General features: G+C 44.4%; 1 protein-coding gene across 1 annotated transcript in view; it reads right to left on the reverse strand.

Moving 5' to 3' along the window:
• Window positions 1-13,346: 13,346 nt before the first annotated feature.
• Window positions 13,347-15,108, reverse strand: part of NRN1L (neuritin 1 like) — a 4,062-nt gene continuing 2,300 nt past the window's right edge. Inside the window, exons 2-3 of the mRNA XM_069085927.1 lie at window positions 14,578-14,740; window positions 13,347-14,295 (exon numbers count right to left, since the gene is read on the reverse strand). Of these exons, the coding sequence (XP_068942028.1) occupies window positions 13,995-14,295; window positions 14,578-14,740 (464 nt within the window). The 3' untranslated portion in view covers window positions 13,347-13,994. The remainder of the gene's footprint in view (window positions 14,296-14,577; window positions 14,741-15,108) is intronic.

Raw genomic sequence — 15,108 nt, forward strand, 5'->3', positions numbered from 1 at the left:
TGTCATCCCACCCACCCCTGTTCAATTAATGGGCAGAGCTTTGAGACTGTCTCTTCCTCCCTCTCTCCCTGGGGCTGCTAAGGATTGGGGGCAGGGCTGAGGTGGGGGTGGGGAGAGAGAGCTAAAGATCAAATCCAGTGAGATTGTGTGTGTAAAGTGCTATAAGAATTAAATGACACTATAGAAGTGTCAATCATTTCATTATTATTAGGAGGGCTCTGCAATAATATATACATATAAAAGCATGCCTTTTCTAGGAAGACATTTGACATGATACGGTTAGCTTCCCAACCCTGGCTAAAAAGCTGGGGAGGTAAGAGAGTTAATCACTCACTACCAGAGCTTAGCTCCTCCTTTGGTGGGAAGCTGTCTTCTTGATCACTCCCCCTTCTTCTAATGCCTTGCTGTTGCTCTGAAGGCGCCAGAGGATCAAGGAGCCAATTGCCAAGGCTGAGTCCCCAAGGAAAGGGAGTAATTTCTAGTCCTCTCTTCCACCCCTTCTCTTGATTCCTAGGCCCCAGATTTGTCCCTGGGAAGGAAAGGGATAATGCCCACAAAGCACTTAATCTCCTGGCCAGAAAGCAGTAGAGAGCAAATTAGGCCCCACTCCAGTTTATCCCCTGCAATAGGGAAAAGCTGGAGAAGAGCCATCTCAGGGATTTAGGAAGCAAAGTTGGGAAGGGAAAGTAGGTCACTGGAGTTCTGAAACCACCAGCATCTGAGTGAGGAGTCTACCTCACTTCCTTCTAAGACAAGATTCCCCAGAGGCTCTGTGGATAGCTTGGGGAGGACCCACACCAGAGAGAAAAGGAGTTCTGGCTAGTAATTGCAGCAACATCCTGGGCTGGTTTAATAGCTGTTATCAGAGTTCTTCAAAGTTTATAAGATACTTTACATCCATTATCTCATTTGCTTCTCACAACAGCTCTCTGAAGTAGAGATATTGCAAGCATATTATCGCCATTTTGTAAATGAGGGAGCGGGAAGGCAGGATTCAAGTGCAGGGTCTCTCTTGATGCCAAAGTCCTACCATATATTCTCTTCACTGGATCTTCAGTCTTGGAACAGAAAGTAGTATTCAGGAGGGGGCCTCCCCTACACAGCCTCTCTTCTCAATTCAAGTCAAGTCATTCACTGTCTCCAAGCCTTCAGATCATAGGATTATGCTTTAGGCGGAGTGGGAAGAGCACTGAACTGAGAATGAGGTGAGGTCTGGACTCCAAGGTTGTCAGTGAAGGAGGTTGGCACAGAACTGGCTAAATGATGATTTTGGGCAGGCTGACATTGAGCTGTCAACATGATAACATGAGGAGGTCTCCAGGGGTCTGTCTTCCTTGTTGGGTCCTAACATTTTTAGCAGAGACTTGCTTAAAGCTAGCATATTCATTAAATTTATAGCTGGAAAGAATGATAGCTGACACACTGGGCAACAGGCAGGATCCAAAGAGATCTTGACCAAGCTAGAGCAATGGGGTAAGGCTAACAGGATGAAATTTGATATGGATAAATGTAAAGCTTTACACCTGGGTACAAAAAGTCAACTTTACCAGGAAGGCAGAATCGGTAGTTGTTCAAAAAAAGATTTGGGGCTTACATGGACTGGCATGCCAGCTCAATACTCATCAGCAACATGGCGTGGCAGCTCCAAAATCTCATGTCATCTTGGGCTGCTTTAAGAGGGGACCTCATTTCCAGGAACAGAGAACTACCCCACTTTACTCTAGTCTCATTAGGCTTTATCTGGAACATCGTAGTCAGCGCTGAGCTTTAGGTTGAAGGACATTGGTAACCCTGGAGAGGATCCAGAGGTAACTAGAAATGTGAGACCATGTTCTGTGAGAACCGATGTAAGGAACATGCAAGTCTGGTCTGGAAAAGAGAAGGTTCAAGGGGAACACGTTGGCAGTCTGTTCTCAAGGATTTGAAGGCATTTCATAAGGAGGAGGGATTAGACTTGGTCTGTTTGGCCACAGGCCAGGACTAGGAGCCATATGTGGAAGTTATAAAGAGGCAAATTTATACTATTATGTCTGTTCAAAAGTACAATAGCCTGGTTGCCTAGAGAGGTGGTAGGCCCCCCTCTCCTTAGAATTGGTAAGGCAGAGCCTGGCTGATCAGGAGTAGGATATGTTCTAGTGAGGAATTCTTTCATGTATGTGTTGGACTAAGTCAATGGTCTCCAAAATTGGGTGGGGGGGGGGTAGCCTCCTGAGAAGCCAAGGTATGACTCCAAGGGGCAGATGATTATGCAATTGAAGGGTGGGAAAATAGGTCCCACTATGGGCAGTCAATTGTGGGACTTTTCTCAGTGCCTGCCTTTACACATTTTCCTAACCTCTGTCTTGCTTAGTACTGCCCCCTTCAAGGTAGTCATAATTTACACACACACACACACACACACACACTCCAACACATATTCTACTGCCAGCTTTGGCTTTTTGGCAGGCATCCTTTGGACGGTGGGCTCTGTAGGTCTGGCTCCATCTACCTTTTTATTTTATAAGTGGGACAAAGTAAATTGCAAAGGGTGAATGGGAATGATTGGATTGTGGTCCATGGCCGGAAGTCTTATCACATTATCTTTTCCCCAAGACCCATCTATCTCCTGAATGTCTCTAAAACAAAACACCACCATCCTTCCATACAAAACAGTCATCCAGGTTTGGAACATTACCATCATCTCCTCGCTTTCACTCACTCCACCTACTGAAGCAGTTGCCAAACCTTGCCACCATATGACATCTTTCACGTCGTATGACATCTTTCACGTCTCTCCCCTTTTCTCTGCTCTCACCGCCACTGACTTCCTGAGTTCAGGACCTCATCTTATCTTGACTATTGCAATGGTCTCCACATTGGTCTTCCTGCCTCGTGTATTTTTCTACTTTTTGTCTTCCTAAAGTGTGTCTAGCTATGTCACCCAACTCTAACCTGACTCAATAAACTCTGATAGGGCTGTCTTTTAGCTCCAGGATGAAATATTAAACTCTTTCAATCTGGCCCCTTCCTGTCTTTGTAGTCTTCTTACACTTTTCTCTCCTCTACAAACTCTAGCTAAACAGGTCATTTTCTTTTCCTCACACATGACATGTGATCTCCCTCTCCCACTGGAATGCCCTCCTCCCTCACTTCTGCCTCTTAGAGACCTTCCCTCAGGTCTCCACTCATATTTCCCCATCTGCCAGAGACCCAGCTCCTAGAGGCTTCTCCTCTTAGCTTTCCTTCACATCCCATTTCCTCATGGTATGTATGTGTGTGTGTAAATACATATTGTTTATGCAGAGTTATTTACATGTCATCTGCCTCATTAGAATGTGAACTTCATAAGGGCAGAGATAATTTTTTGTCTTTCTTTATATTCTTTGTAAAATATTTGGCCCAGTGCCTGGTACAGAGTAAACATTTAATAAAATTTTATTGATTTATTGATTGATTACCAAAAAAAAAAAAGAAAGAAATTCACCTGCTTGGCTAGCTACATCAATAAAGTTAACTGAATAATTAATTACTGACAATTATTATTTACAAGTTCACCCTTCCCCCAGGATACGTTCACAGGAATTTTTCAGAAATAAGGAGACATTTATTCACATTGCTCTCAAAAGCATAAAATATTTTTTAAATTGTTAGTAAATAAAATTTAAAATTTGTAAAGGATATTATTTATTTCATCTTTATCTTTAATTTCTATTTTGTGTGTGTTCAAAATAATAGTACATATATCATTTACAAATACACATATATTGAGTACATGCTCAAAAAAATTGTCACTGATGGTATGTGATCAAAAAGTTTGGAGACTACTGGCTTGATGACTAACTCTTAAATTCTGTGATTCTGTGAAATCCCATGTCTGACAATAGCCATGTGACCTCATGGTCTCCCCTCTCTGGACCTATGTCCTTATTTATAAAATAAGTACCTCATAAATGGAGGATCAAATGAAATAACGTATGTAAAGTAGTTTGCAAAATTTAATGTACTATATAAATGAGTGATTTAACCTGATGATCCCCTTCTCTTCCTTCATCTATCCAAATTCTATACATCTTTTAAAGTCCTAGACCCTGTTCTTTCCCTGATCATCCCCAGCTAAAAATTCCCTTTCCTCTTTCTGAACTCTAATAGTATTAAATTTCCATAGTGCCTACTTGGCATTTGTAACATATTGCCTGAATATCTACTTGTAGCTATCTCAGGCTTCTTCTCAGAATCCTTGTCCCCCCCCCCCATCTTCTCCTCCTTTGGTTCAACCTCAGAAGATAAGGTGGTCTCTCTCCCTTTTCACAAACCTCTAGAAAAACATGACTTCTGACTTTGCCTTCTCATTTTTTGGCTTTTTAAAATCTGTGTTCCATCTTGTATGAACTGATAAGGATGAAATGGGCAGAACCAGGAAAACAATTGATACAATAACCACAACATTGTAAAGACAAACAATTTTAAAAGACTTTACTCTGCTCCGACCAATGGCTAATCACAATTCTAGATAACTCATGATGAAGTATAATACTACCAACTGACTACAGTAATCAGTTGCCAAATCTTGTTGATTATAGCTCCTCAACATCTGTCTCATTTGTCCCCTTCTTGACACTGACTCAGCCACCAGCCCTTATCATCACCTCTCATGTAGACCTAGCAGTTCACATAAAAAAATCAGTGTCTAATTAATGTCCCTGAGTCCAATCAATTCTTTCTACAATCCAGAAAACTACCAAATGGATATTCCTAATATTAAGCACCTATTATGTCACTCCTCTGCTCAAGAAGGTAAATGGCAGCCATACAAGGCAAGAAGGTAAATAGAGCATCAGGTCTGGAGTCAGGAAAACCTGAATTCAAATCTGGCTTCAGACACTTACTAGCCATGTGACCCTGGGCAAGTCATTTAACCTCTGTCTTAATCCCCTGATTAACTGATAAGGAAATGGCTTACCACTAAGGTATCTTTGCCAAGAAAACTCCATGGGTAGCATTGGAGTGCTGTCCGAAGGGTCACAAAGAGTCTGACATGACTGAGCAAAAATACAAGACAAAGACTCCCAAAGAGGGAAAAGGCAGAGGGGAAAATCCCATATGTATGAAAATATTTATCATTGCCTTTTCTGTGATAGCAAAGACATGGAAGCAAAATATGTGCCCATCAATTGAGGAAAGACTGAACAAATTGTGGCATAAGGATATAATTTTATTGTACTGTAAGATATTACGAATATGAAAAATTAAGAGAAGCTTGAGAAGATTTGTAAGAACTGATGTGGAGCAAAATAAGAAGAACTAACATTTGAAATTAAAATTTCAAGTAAGTTCAAATAAGAGGTTGTGGAGACATCTCAAACTGAGGATTTCTGAACCTGAACTTGTCACCACTTTTCCAAACTTCTCAATTTCTGTCCAGGCTCCAGGGTTCATGACCCTGACCTTATCCTAGAGTTCACACTCCCTCATCCCATCTATCCAGTCAGCTGTCAAATCTTTGCATTACCAACTTTATAACATCTCTCACATCCAAACCCTTCACTGTACAGCCACCCCCTCAGTCCAGGCCTTCCCCATCTCTTACTTAGATTATTGCACCAGCCTCCCAATGGTTCCCTCTGCTTGTCTCTCTCCACTAAAGTCCATCTTACACTCTGTAGCCAAAGTACTTTCTATAAGTGCAAATCCGACCTCATGATTCCCCTTCTCAATCAGCAACCCTGTATTCTTGTTGCTTCTGTGACCAAACGTGAACTCCAGGAGTTTGACTTTTTTTGGAGGGAGAAGGCAAGACAATTGGGGTTAAGTGACTTGCTCAAGGTTACACAGCTAATAAGTGTGATCAAGTGTCTAAGACCAGATTTGAACTCAGGTCCTCCTGACTCCAGGGCTGGTGCTCTATTCACTGTGCCATCTAGCTGCCCCTCATCCTGTGTGACTTTTAAAATCCTTTACAAATTGGCCCACAGCTTACCTTGTTATCCTCTGCTCTTCCTCCCATACTCCACAATCCAGTCAAATTAGCTGCCTCTCTTCTTTGCGTGCCCGCGAGCACACACACACACACACACACACTGGGTGCCTTTGTGCTGGCCAGCCACATGGCTGGAATGCAAGTCAGCCTTAACTCTGCCTCATAGAGTTGCAGTTCAAGTATGATGCCTTTCCTGCTACCCCTAACTGATTATTGCCCTTGCTCCAAAACTACCTTCTATTTAACTACTATTGCTAGTATGCTCTGGCCCTCTCTCTCTCTCTCTCAGAGCCAAGCTGGTCCCTGAGGGCTTTGGGGTATTCTCTTCTTTAAGGCTCAAGCTTCTACTGGATGTGTTGCCCCCATGTGAGGGGTCAGGGAGTAGTACCCCAGCTTCATTTAACCACTTTAACAAATTAGCTTTTGTAAAGAGATACTTTACTTCCTAGTTCAAGCAAGAGCAAAATTATAAACATTTCTTTCAGCACCTTGGACAGGTATCTATTCTCTCCTATACCACTGGTCTTGGGGGAGGGGAGGGGGCGGAAGAAGAGAAGAATAGGCTCATAACTTTTTTCAATTCCTCCATAGCATTGGTCCCACCAAGTTCATGTCCAGATGGGGTGTGACTGCTGGACAAGTCCACATCTCAGCTTCCAGTGGCCTAGATCCAAAAGGTCACTCCCTGCTCCTTGAGGCATCAATGAGAAGTTGGCTGAAAAAACAAATCTGGATTTTGTGACTCACTCCCTTGTCCTTTCAAAATTCTCAAGGTTGGAGACTCCACTCCCTTCCCCTAGAATGGAAAAGAACAAATGCAAAGGCCAAGGACTGAAGCCAGGGTCACTTGGCTTCAGTGAGGAGAATTCCTGGAGACCTCTTCCCTTCAGCATGGCTTCCCCATGAAGAAGTCAAAGAGGTAGCCGAAGCTGGCCAGCCTTTCTATAGATATACCCAGTTGCAGCTACACAGCCAGTTGGAAAAAAACAAACTCCTCCCCCACCACATGGTTCACAGAAGGGAACTAGGGACAGAATGCTAGGGAGGCTTCCCGGTCCCCCTTCTTAGTCCCCAAGGTAATTTTCTTTTTCTGTATATCATCCTGATTCTTCTGGAAGCAGGCTTCCCAGCTGTTTCCACATGGGGAGGATGCATCAGTTGAGCAACCTAATGCAATCTGTGTGAAATTTAGATCCTGAATACATTACATTGTGTTTATTTCTATTTATTCATTTGATATTTATGCAGTATATATTTTTATATGTACTTATCTCTCCCATTAGGATGTAAGGTCTTGACAATTATGGGTTTTCATTCTTTGTGCTTGTGTCCCCAGCATTTAACAGAGTGCCTAACACATAACAGGTCCTTAACAATTGCTCCTGATTGATTGAAAGATAAGAGAACAGGTAACTAATGGAAAACAGTACTGAAAGACTTCAGAACTCTGATCAATGCACTATCCAATCATGATTTCAGAAGAAGGAAAATGAAGCATTCTTTCTCTGCCTCTCAAGGGAGAGATTGGTGAGTCAGCAAGAATTTAAATGTTTACTCATGCACTGTGCCAATCCCTGGGGATGCAGAGAAAGGCAAAAACAGGGACCCTGCCCTCAATGAGCTCATGTTTTAATCTGGAGGGGCAAGATGCAAACAACTATGTTTAGAGAAGATAGATCCAGTGTAAATGGAAGGCAATCTCAGAGGGAAGGGACTAGAGATAAGAGGGAAGGTATGAGGAAAGGTTTCTTATAGAAGGCTGGCTTTGAGCTAAATCTTGAAGTCAGAGGAGCCGGGAAGCAGAGGTGAAAAGGACAAACTTTTTAGGCATGAGTGATGAATGGAAAGCTAGGGCAAAGGCAGAGAGGTGTGTTATGTGAAATAGCTAGTAAGTGACTGGAAAGGGCAGAGTCTGGAGACAGGAGTTGAGTGTAAGAAGACAAGAGAAGAAGGGGCCAGACTATGGAGAAAGAGCCTTAAATGTCAGACAGGAGAAGGGTTTGTCATCTGTAAGCAAGGAATGAGACCTACATCAGGCATGGCCAATGACTTGATTTATTTTGTTTAATTATATTTATTTGCGATGAGGGAGGGATTGTATGTGGAATAAGTTAAGGTGAGGTAACAGAGATGTAAAGTGATATCAATCAATTTTAAAATATACAGAGGAGAATAAAAGAGTCAAAGAAACAGGTCAATTTTGTTTAAGAGAATTTTTAAAAGCCATACAAAAGAAGTTTCCCATCTCAGGTACAATCATTTTTTGTTTATTTGTTTTCATATATTTGAATGAGTTTGCTGCTGGTTAAGGTCATAATAAAAAAGAAAACATTCCAAAAAAACCTAATAATCCACCCAGCCTCCAAAATAAGAAGCTATACTGCCTCCTCATATGAGCCTTTATGATAAAATAAAAAAAATCTTCATGCCATTGAAGGCTCTTTAACTGTGGTTTCCAGACTCTATTTCTAAGCTGATGACATATTACTCCCCCCATCCACTCTGCATTCCAGTCAAACTGACCTACTTGCTGCTCCATGCAATCTCCCACCTCTGTGCCTTTGTCCAAGCTGTCCCTGATACCTGCAATGTTTTTCCTACCCCTTTACCTCTTGAGTCCCCTAGCTTCTACTTCCTTCAAGTGTCCTTTCATGATTCCCCCATTTGTTAGTCCTACCCACTCTAATAACCATGTATCAGGGTGGGGTAGGTGGTGCAGTGAATAGAACACCGCCCCTGGAGTCAGGAGGACCTGAGTTCAAATTCAGCCTCAGACACTTGACACACTTACTAGCCGTGTGACTTTGGGCAAGTCACTTAACCCCAATTGCCCTCCAAAAAAGCAAAAACAAAAAAAAAAAACAAAAAAAAAACCCAAACCATGTATTTATATTATATAGGTCCTTCATTTACTTATCTCTAAACATGTTGTTGTACGAGGCAGCTAGAAAGCTCAGTGAATAGAGCACTGATCCTGGAGTCTGGAAGACCTGAGTTCAAATTCAGTCTCAGACACTTACTAGATATGTGGCCCTGGGAAAGTCATTTAACCTCCGTTTGCCTTAATCCACTGTGGAAGAAAATGGGCAAACTATTCCAGTTATCTTTGCCAAGAAAACCTTATGGGCAGTATGACCCCAGGATCATAAAGAGTCAGACATGACTGAACAATAACATAAACATGTTGTATCCCCCCTAAAATGTCATCTCTGTGCAGGTAAGAACTATTTCATCTTTGTGTTTGGATCTCCAATGTCTGCCACACATGAGATGTTCTGAAACACTAGTGATTACAGAGATTCATAGAAACAGATTTGGAAGCCGTCCCACACTCCTTCTGGTCCAACTCAAGAATCCTTTTCCTACCCCATCCCAAACAATCAGTTCTCTGGTCTCTTGTTTAGAAACACCCAGTTTTCAAGGATGGAGTTGGTGTGGAGGGGGGTGTAGAGCCCAATACTTTTTGAGGCAATGGCTACCCCAATCCACTTTGGGATAACTATGATCGCTAGAATTTTTTCCTTACATTGCCCCTAAATCAGCCTTCCTGCAACCTCCACATATTGCTACGATTTCTGACCTCTGGGATCAGACAGAACAAATCAAATTTGCCCTCCTCTACGTTATGGTCTTTCAAATACTCCAATCATTATCCTGCCCCCTGCTAAGTCTTCTCTACTCCAAGCTAAATGTCCCCAGTTTCTTCATATGATCTCTAGTAACTCCTGACCCCCTCTTTTCTCATACCATCCTACCTTTTTAATTGTACAAATAATGTAATATTGTCATTTTGTTGAACTAAGTGCCATTTACGTCCCTGAATGTAAGCTACTGGAGGGCAGGGACTATTTTGTTTCTGTCTTTGAATCTCTAGCCTTCAGTCTAGTGCCTTACACATTGATAGTGCTTAATAAATGCTTTTTAAATTAAATTGCAGGGTATTTTAATGTATTCCCCTCAGGGTTCTGTGGAATATGATTATGCTACTTTCATCTACCCAGGGAGACATCCATTTCTATTAAAAAAAGTTTTAATTTCCAAAATCCTTTGCAAGCAGGAAGGAGGGAAAAGGGCCAGTTCTTTCATAAGAAGTTCAAAAACTGGCTGAAAATTTCACATCCCCTTTTAAAAGGGTTGGAAGCGCTCTCCACCACACCCCCATCCCTAACTGCTCCAAACCCAGGGAAGAAGGAAAAGGGGAACAAAAGGTAAGAACCACCCCACCACCAAATCACAATCTCTGTTTCCCTCTAATTGCTTCCCTGCTAATGGAAGTTTCACAGGCTCCTTCAGCCTCTACCTACTTGGTTCCGCACCCTGATCATAGGACCCAGAAGCAGCACGGTATCATGGAAAGGGCACTGGATCTGAGTTAGAATTCTGGATTCGGTGCTGACCTTGTGTGAATCACTTAACCTCAGTTACCTCATGTGTTAAATAGGGGGAGTTAGGTTGGATAACCTCTAAGGTCTCTTCCAATTCTACATCTATGGGATCATGGCTTAGACCTGGAAGAAACCTGAGCTCATCTAGCTCACCCTCTTCATTTTACAGATAAGGAAACTGAGGCGCTGAGGCCATGTGACTTGCCCTCAAAATCATAAATCATACAGCTAATACTTAGCAAAGCTAGGATTTGAACCTACTATTACTGACCCCCATTTTCCTTATTATACCATGCTCTGCTCTTTTATTGTATGATTTATATCATACTGTCATGTTTTTTTTGTTGCTTTGGACTAAGAGCCATTTACTTCCCTGAATAAAATTGTTTGGGTTTTTTTCTTAACCAGAGAAGTTAAAAGTATAAGGATAAACCAGATCCCCAAAATCTGTCTTCTGGAAAATGCTGAAATGCAAGAGCAGGAGACCCCACCTAGACCTTACCTGGTATGATTGCTGATTTGCCGCTGAAAAATACTGACCTCCATAGAATACCTGAGGATTTCCTACCTCCCTCAATGGACCCAAAGCTACTAGGGTGCAGGCAGATGTGCTGGCCCTCAGCCCCAGGCTTAATTGGCTCATATCTCCTAGAAGCCAGTGGGTTAGGGTTAGAGATCTCAAGCCAAGCCTTCTTGAGATTTGCCTAAATGGGTAGCAGAAAAAGGGATGTAATCAAATTAGAGTCTCCATCCCCATAAGCCCCTTGCCCTCCTGGTCTTTGTGTGTTGGTGAGCAGGGCCTGGTAACTCTTGAATGATGCGACCAGTCTGGAGTCTTGCAGAACAGGGCTTTCAATAGCACCAAGCTGAAATTGGGATGGGTGTACATGTGACCCAACAAGGAACCAACGTCCTGAGATGAGAGTCCTTACAGAAGCCTTCTGTTAGATCAAGGAGCTCTTAAACTGTTGTAGTCCAGTGTGATGGGTTTTGAGTCAGAGGACGTGGGTTCAGATCCTGACTCTGCTACTTACTATAACTTTCGACACCTTGGATAAGTCACTTATTGTCTCTAGGTCTCAATTTCTTTATCTTTAAAAATACGGGGCTTGGACTAGATGGTGATAATAGCTAGCATTTATGTAGTGCATTAAGGTTTCCAAAGTACTATATATATGTATATATGTATATTCCCTCATTTGGTTCTCATAATAATCCTGAGAGGGAGGGGCGGCCAGGTAGCACAGTGAGTAAGAGCACCGGCCCCAGTATCGGGATGACCTGGGGGATCGAATCCAGGCTCATATACTTAGCATCCACCCAGAAACACCTGCCCGTATAACCTTGAGCAAGCTACTTAACCCCAATTGCTTAAAAAAATAATAATAATAATCCTGAGAGGGAGGTGTTCTTATTACCCCCATTTTACAGATGAGGAAGGGACTTGCTAAGGATCCCACACCTAGTGTCTGAGTCAAGATCTGAACCCAGGTCTTCCTGACTCCAGCTTAGGCACACTACCCACTATGGCACCTGGCTTGGATCACTTCCAAGGTCTGTTCCAGGTCTGGTTTCTGCCAGCATTCTTGTCTCTAGACCAGAATTGATCATGAGAGCTGGAGGCTAGGACCCTGTGGAAGTTAGGGCCACAATCACAATTTTTAATGAGGCTTCACCTCCCTAGCTTCTCAGCCTCAGAAAAAAATCAGATTTATCGTAGGAGCAAAGAGGCCCCTAGCAACTTTAGACTGCAGAGTTGTCCAGTAGAGAGCAAGGGCAAGGATGCAGTCCTGAAGCCAGGGGACCCCCAGAGTCTAACAGGGTTATGTATATTTGGTTACATTCCCCTGGTACAGAGGCTCCGGAGAATGTCCACTCTTTTCTCTAGCACAGAAAGTCAGTTCTCTAAAAACCATCTCAGCTAATGGACTATTGATAAATAATTAGCTTTTGCTGATTGCATTGATCTAGGTGGGCCCATCTTCATTAGCATTTTCCCTCAGCATAGGCTGTTATTCCTGCCTTCCTTTTTCCACTCTTTTACCTAACAAGAAAAAGGAAACAGCTTAGAGTGGGCCAGATGTAATGTCAGGAAACTGTTCCTTCCCCTCCTTTGCTCTGGGGACACAAAGAGCACACAGTAAGTGGCTTCTACCAAGTTGTACTCACACAACAACCCTCATCCTCCTTAGCAACCCTGGACCAGTTTGTTTTGGGGGATGAGGGACATGGCCTCCTTCATCCTGCTCAGCAAAGCCCTTGTACTTCCTGGCTAGGTCTGAGGAAGGTTTCATGAAATGGAGCCAGGGAGGTTCCCAGAGGTACTCCTGTTTGTCAGTGGAAAATGCTGAGTTCACAGTCCTGGCCCTGGGGAGCTAGCTGCGGGCCCCAGACACATTCCTGTCCATCCCTAACAGGGAATTTATTTTCAGTTTTTGTTGGCTTCCCGCACTCAGGACAGGGAAGAGCAAGGCTGAGGTCAGAACTCGACATAGCTAAGCCCCTACTTTCTTCTCATTGTCACACTCCAGATAAGTGGAGGACCGTGTTTTCTCTTTCTCATCTTTACCACAGCACCTGGCACCTCTCTAAGGAAAATGAGGCACAGAGCAGGCCAAGATCACACAGGGAGGAAGCCAGAGCTGGCATTCAAACCCAGGGTCTTTGCCTCTTTCTTCATGCCACTTAGCCTCTCCCTTCCCCTTAAACTCCAGACCTCAAGCTCTTGCCCTCTGCAGGCTGCAAGTCACCCTCACCACTCTATTCAGTCAAAGCAGTAGAGGCCTTAGGGCAGAAATCTCCTTGGAATCCTGCCCACAGGTACACTGGGCAGCAAGTGCCCCCAGCAGGTGGTCATAGGCTGCATACCTCAGGCATCCTGGGCTAAACACATCTTTGAGCCAGACAGCCCCAGTCCTGGGTCAGACAGATGCCCCAGACAGGGCCTAGACCAGATGCTCTAGACCAGGGGCCAGCTCTAAGGCTAGGACTGAAAGGAAACGACCTTTAGTACAAATATAGATCTTTTTTAATTAAACCAGAACAGATGGAGACTGGACAGAGGGAGGGGTGTTAGAGGTGTGGGGCAGCATCCAGTTCTAGTACAAAGGTTCCCAAGCTTTGTGGAACTCAGGGATCCTTCAATAGAGGCAGGAACTCTAGGGAGAACAGGGCCTAGGGGACAAGAGGGCTTGCAAGCCCTTGCTTTGGAGAGGTCTCTGCAGCTTCCTCCCCTGCAACTGATGCCCCAGTTGGAGCTGTCCTTGGGGAGCTGAGGGGCTAAGGAGCTCCACAGAACTTGGGGATTCCTGCTCTCCCCTCTAAGTGGACACCAAGGAGAAAGACATGGGACACAGGAATTCCCCTTCCCCCATGAGTGCTAGGAGCTCTGGGAGGTGGTCCTTCACACCCTTTCCTTGGATAGAGGAAAGCAGGGAGAAGATGGGCAGCTCCTTTAGACCAGGAAGACCCAGGACCAAGTGGAGAAAAGAAAGGACTGGACCCAAGGAAGGGAGTTTGGTCTTTGTCGTCCCAGCCCCAATAAGGTGCTTTGCACACAGTAGGTGTTTAATCCAGTCATTGGATTGAACTGAAATAGGTCTCGGGCTTCTCCTTAGGGTGGACTGTGAGGGTTAGGCTCTTTCCTTGGAGAGCTAAGCCAAGGGCCCCAGGATGCAGGCAAGGGCCAGTGCTACAGCCAGCAGCGCTGGGGCTGGGGCTGGGGCAGGGGAGGCTGGAGATGAAGACCCTTGCAGGGTCTCCTGGTTGGTCTCCTCACTGGCCACACCCCTGACACTGCTTGGGGGGAAGGGCCGAGAACTGCACAGGTCATGTAGGTTGCCTGGGTATTGGACCTTTCGGGATTCTTCAGTCAGTGACGCCCAGATGGCAGTTGCCTCTTGTGGGCAGTTGGCCAGGACCCCATTGGCACAGGTCTGAAAGTTTTCCCATGACCTGGAAGGAGATGAGAAGGGTCAGGAGTGAGTCATATCAGAAGGGTCAGGGTGGGGGGGGGACAGGGGTGACAGTTACTATATTATATACATGACGGTGAGAAACAGGAAGTTAAAAGTCAGAGACATGGGAAAAATTAGGTCAGTTGGGGATGGGTTGGGGGTGAAAGGGCCAGGGAATAGGGGAAGCACCTGAGGACAAAGTGGAGAATGGATTAATAGAGGATGGAGGCAGAGACGGAATCAGTAGTGAGGGACTCTTCTCCAGGACCTTGGCTCTCACCTGCAGATGGACTCAAGTTCAGGGGGTGTGAGGTCAGCCCCCTTGTCAGACTGCCCACTCTGGACCATACTGTTCCCAAGATTGATCAGACACTCAGCAAAGCCCTTGTAAATAGTATCACATCTGTTAGAGGTGGCAGCAGTCCCAGGACCCGGGGCCAGGACTGCAGAAAGAGAAAGAAAAGAGGCATGAAGCTGGGCACACACCCTCAACTCCTAGGGGAACCAGCCCTGTTTACCAGAGCAACAGCTCAGCCTGAGGGATGCAGCTCAGCTAGAGTCTGTGGCAGCGTCACTGGTGACTTGCTGAGGGAAGTACTTTCACAAACCCCTGGGTCCCCCTCTCAATGCAACAAACATTAATCACTTGCTATGTGCATTTTGCTGGGAGTGTTAGGGTAGGTATGAAGATAAAATTGAGCAGTGTCTCCTTTCATGGAGCCGACAAAGCAATAAGTGAACCCCAGAGCACCGTGTACACACACACACACACACACACACACACACACACACACACACACACACACACACA

The sequence above is a fragment of the Petaurus breviceps genome, unplaced genomic scaffold (assembly GCF_028583685.1).
Source record: "Petaurus breviceps papuanus isolate PSGF00001 unplaced genomic scaffold, PetGlider_PUasm1.0 176, whole genome shotgun sequence".
NCBI classification, from domain to species: domain Eukaryota; kingdom Metazoa; phylum Chordata; class Mammalia; order Diprotodontia; family Petauridae; genus Petaurus; species Petaurus breviceps.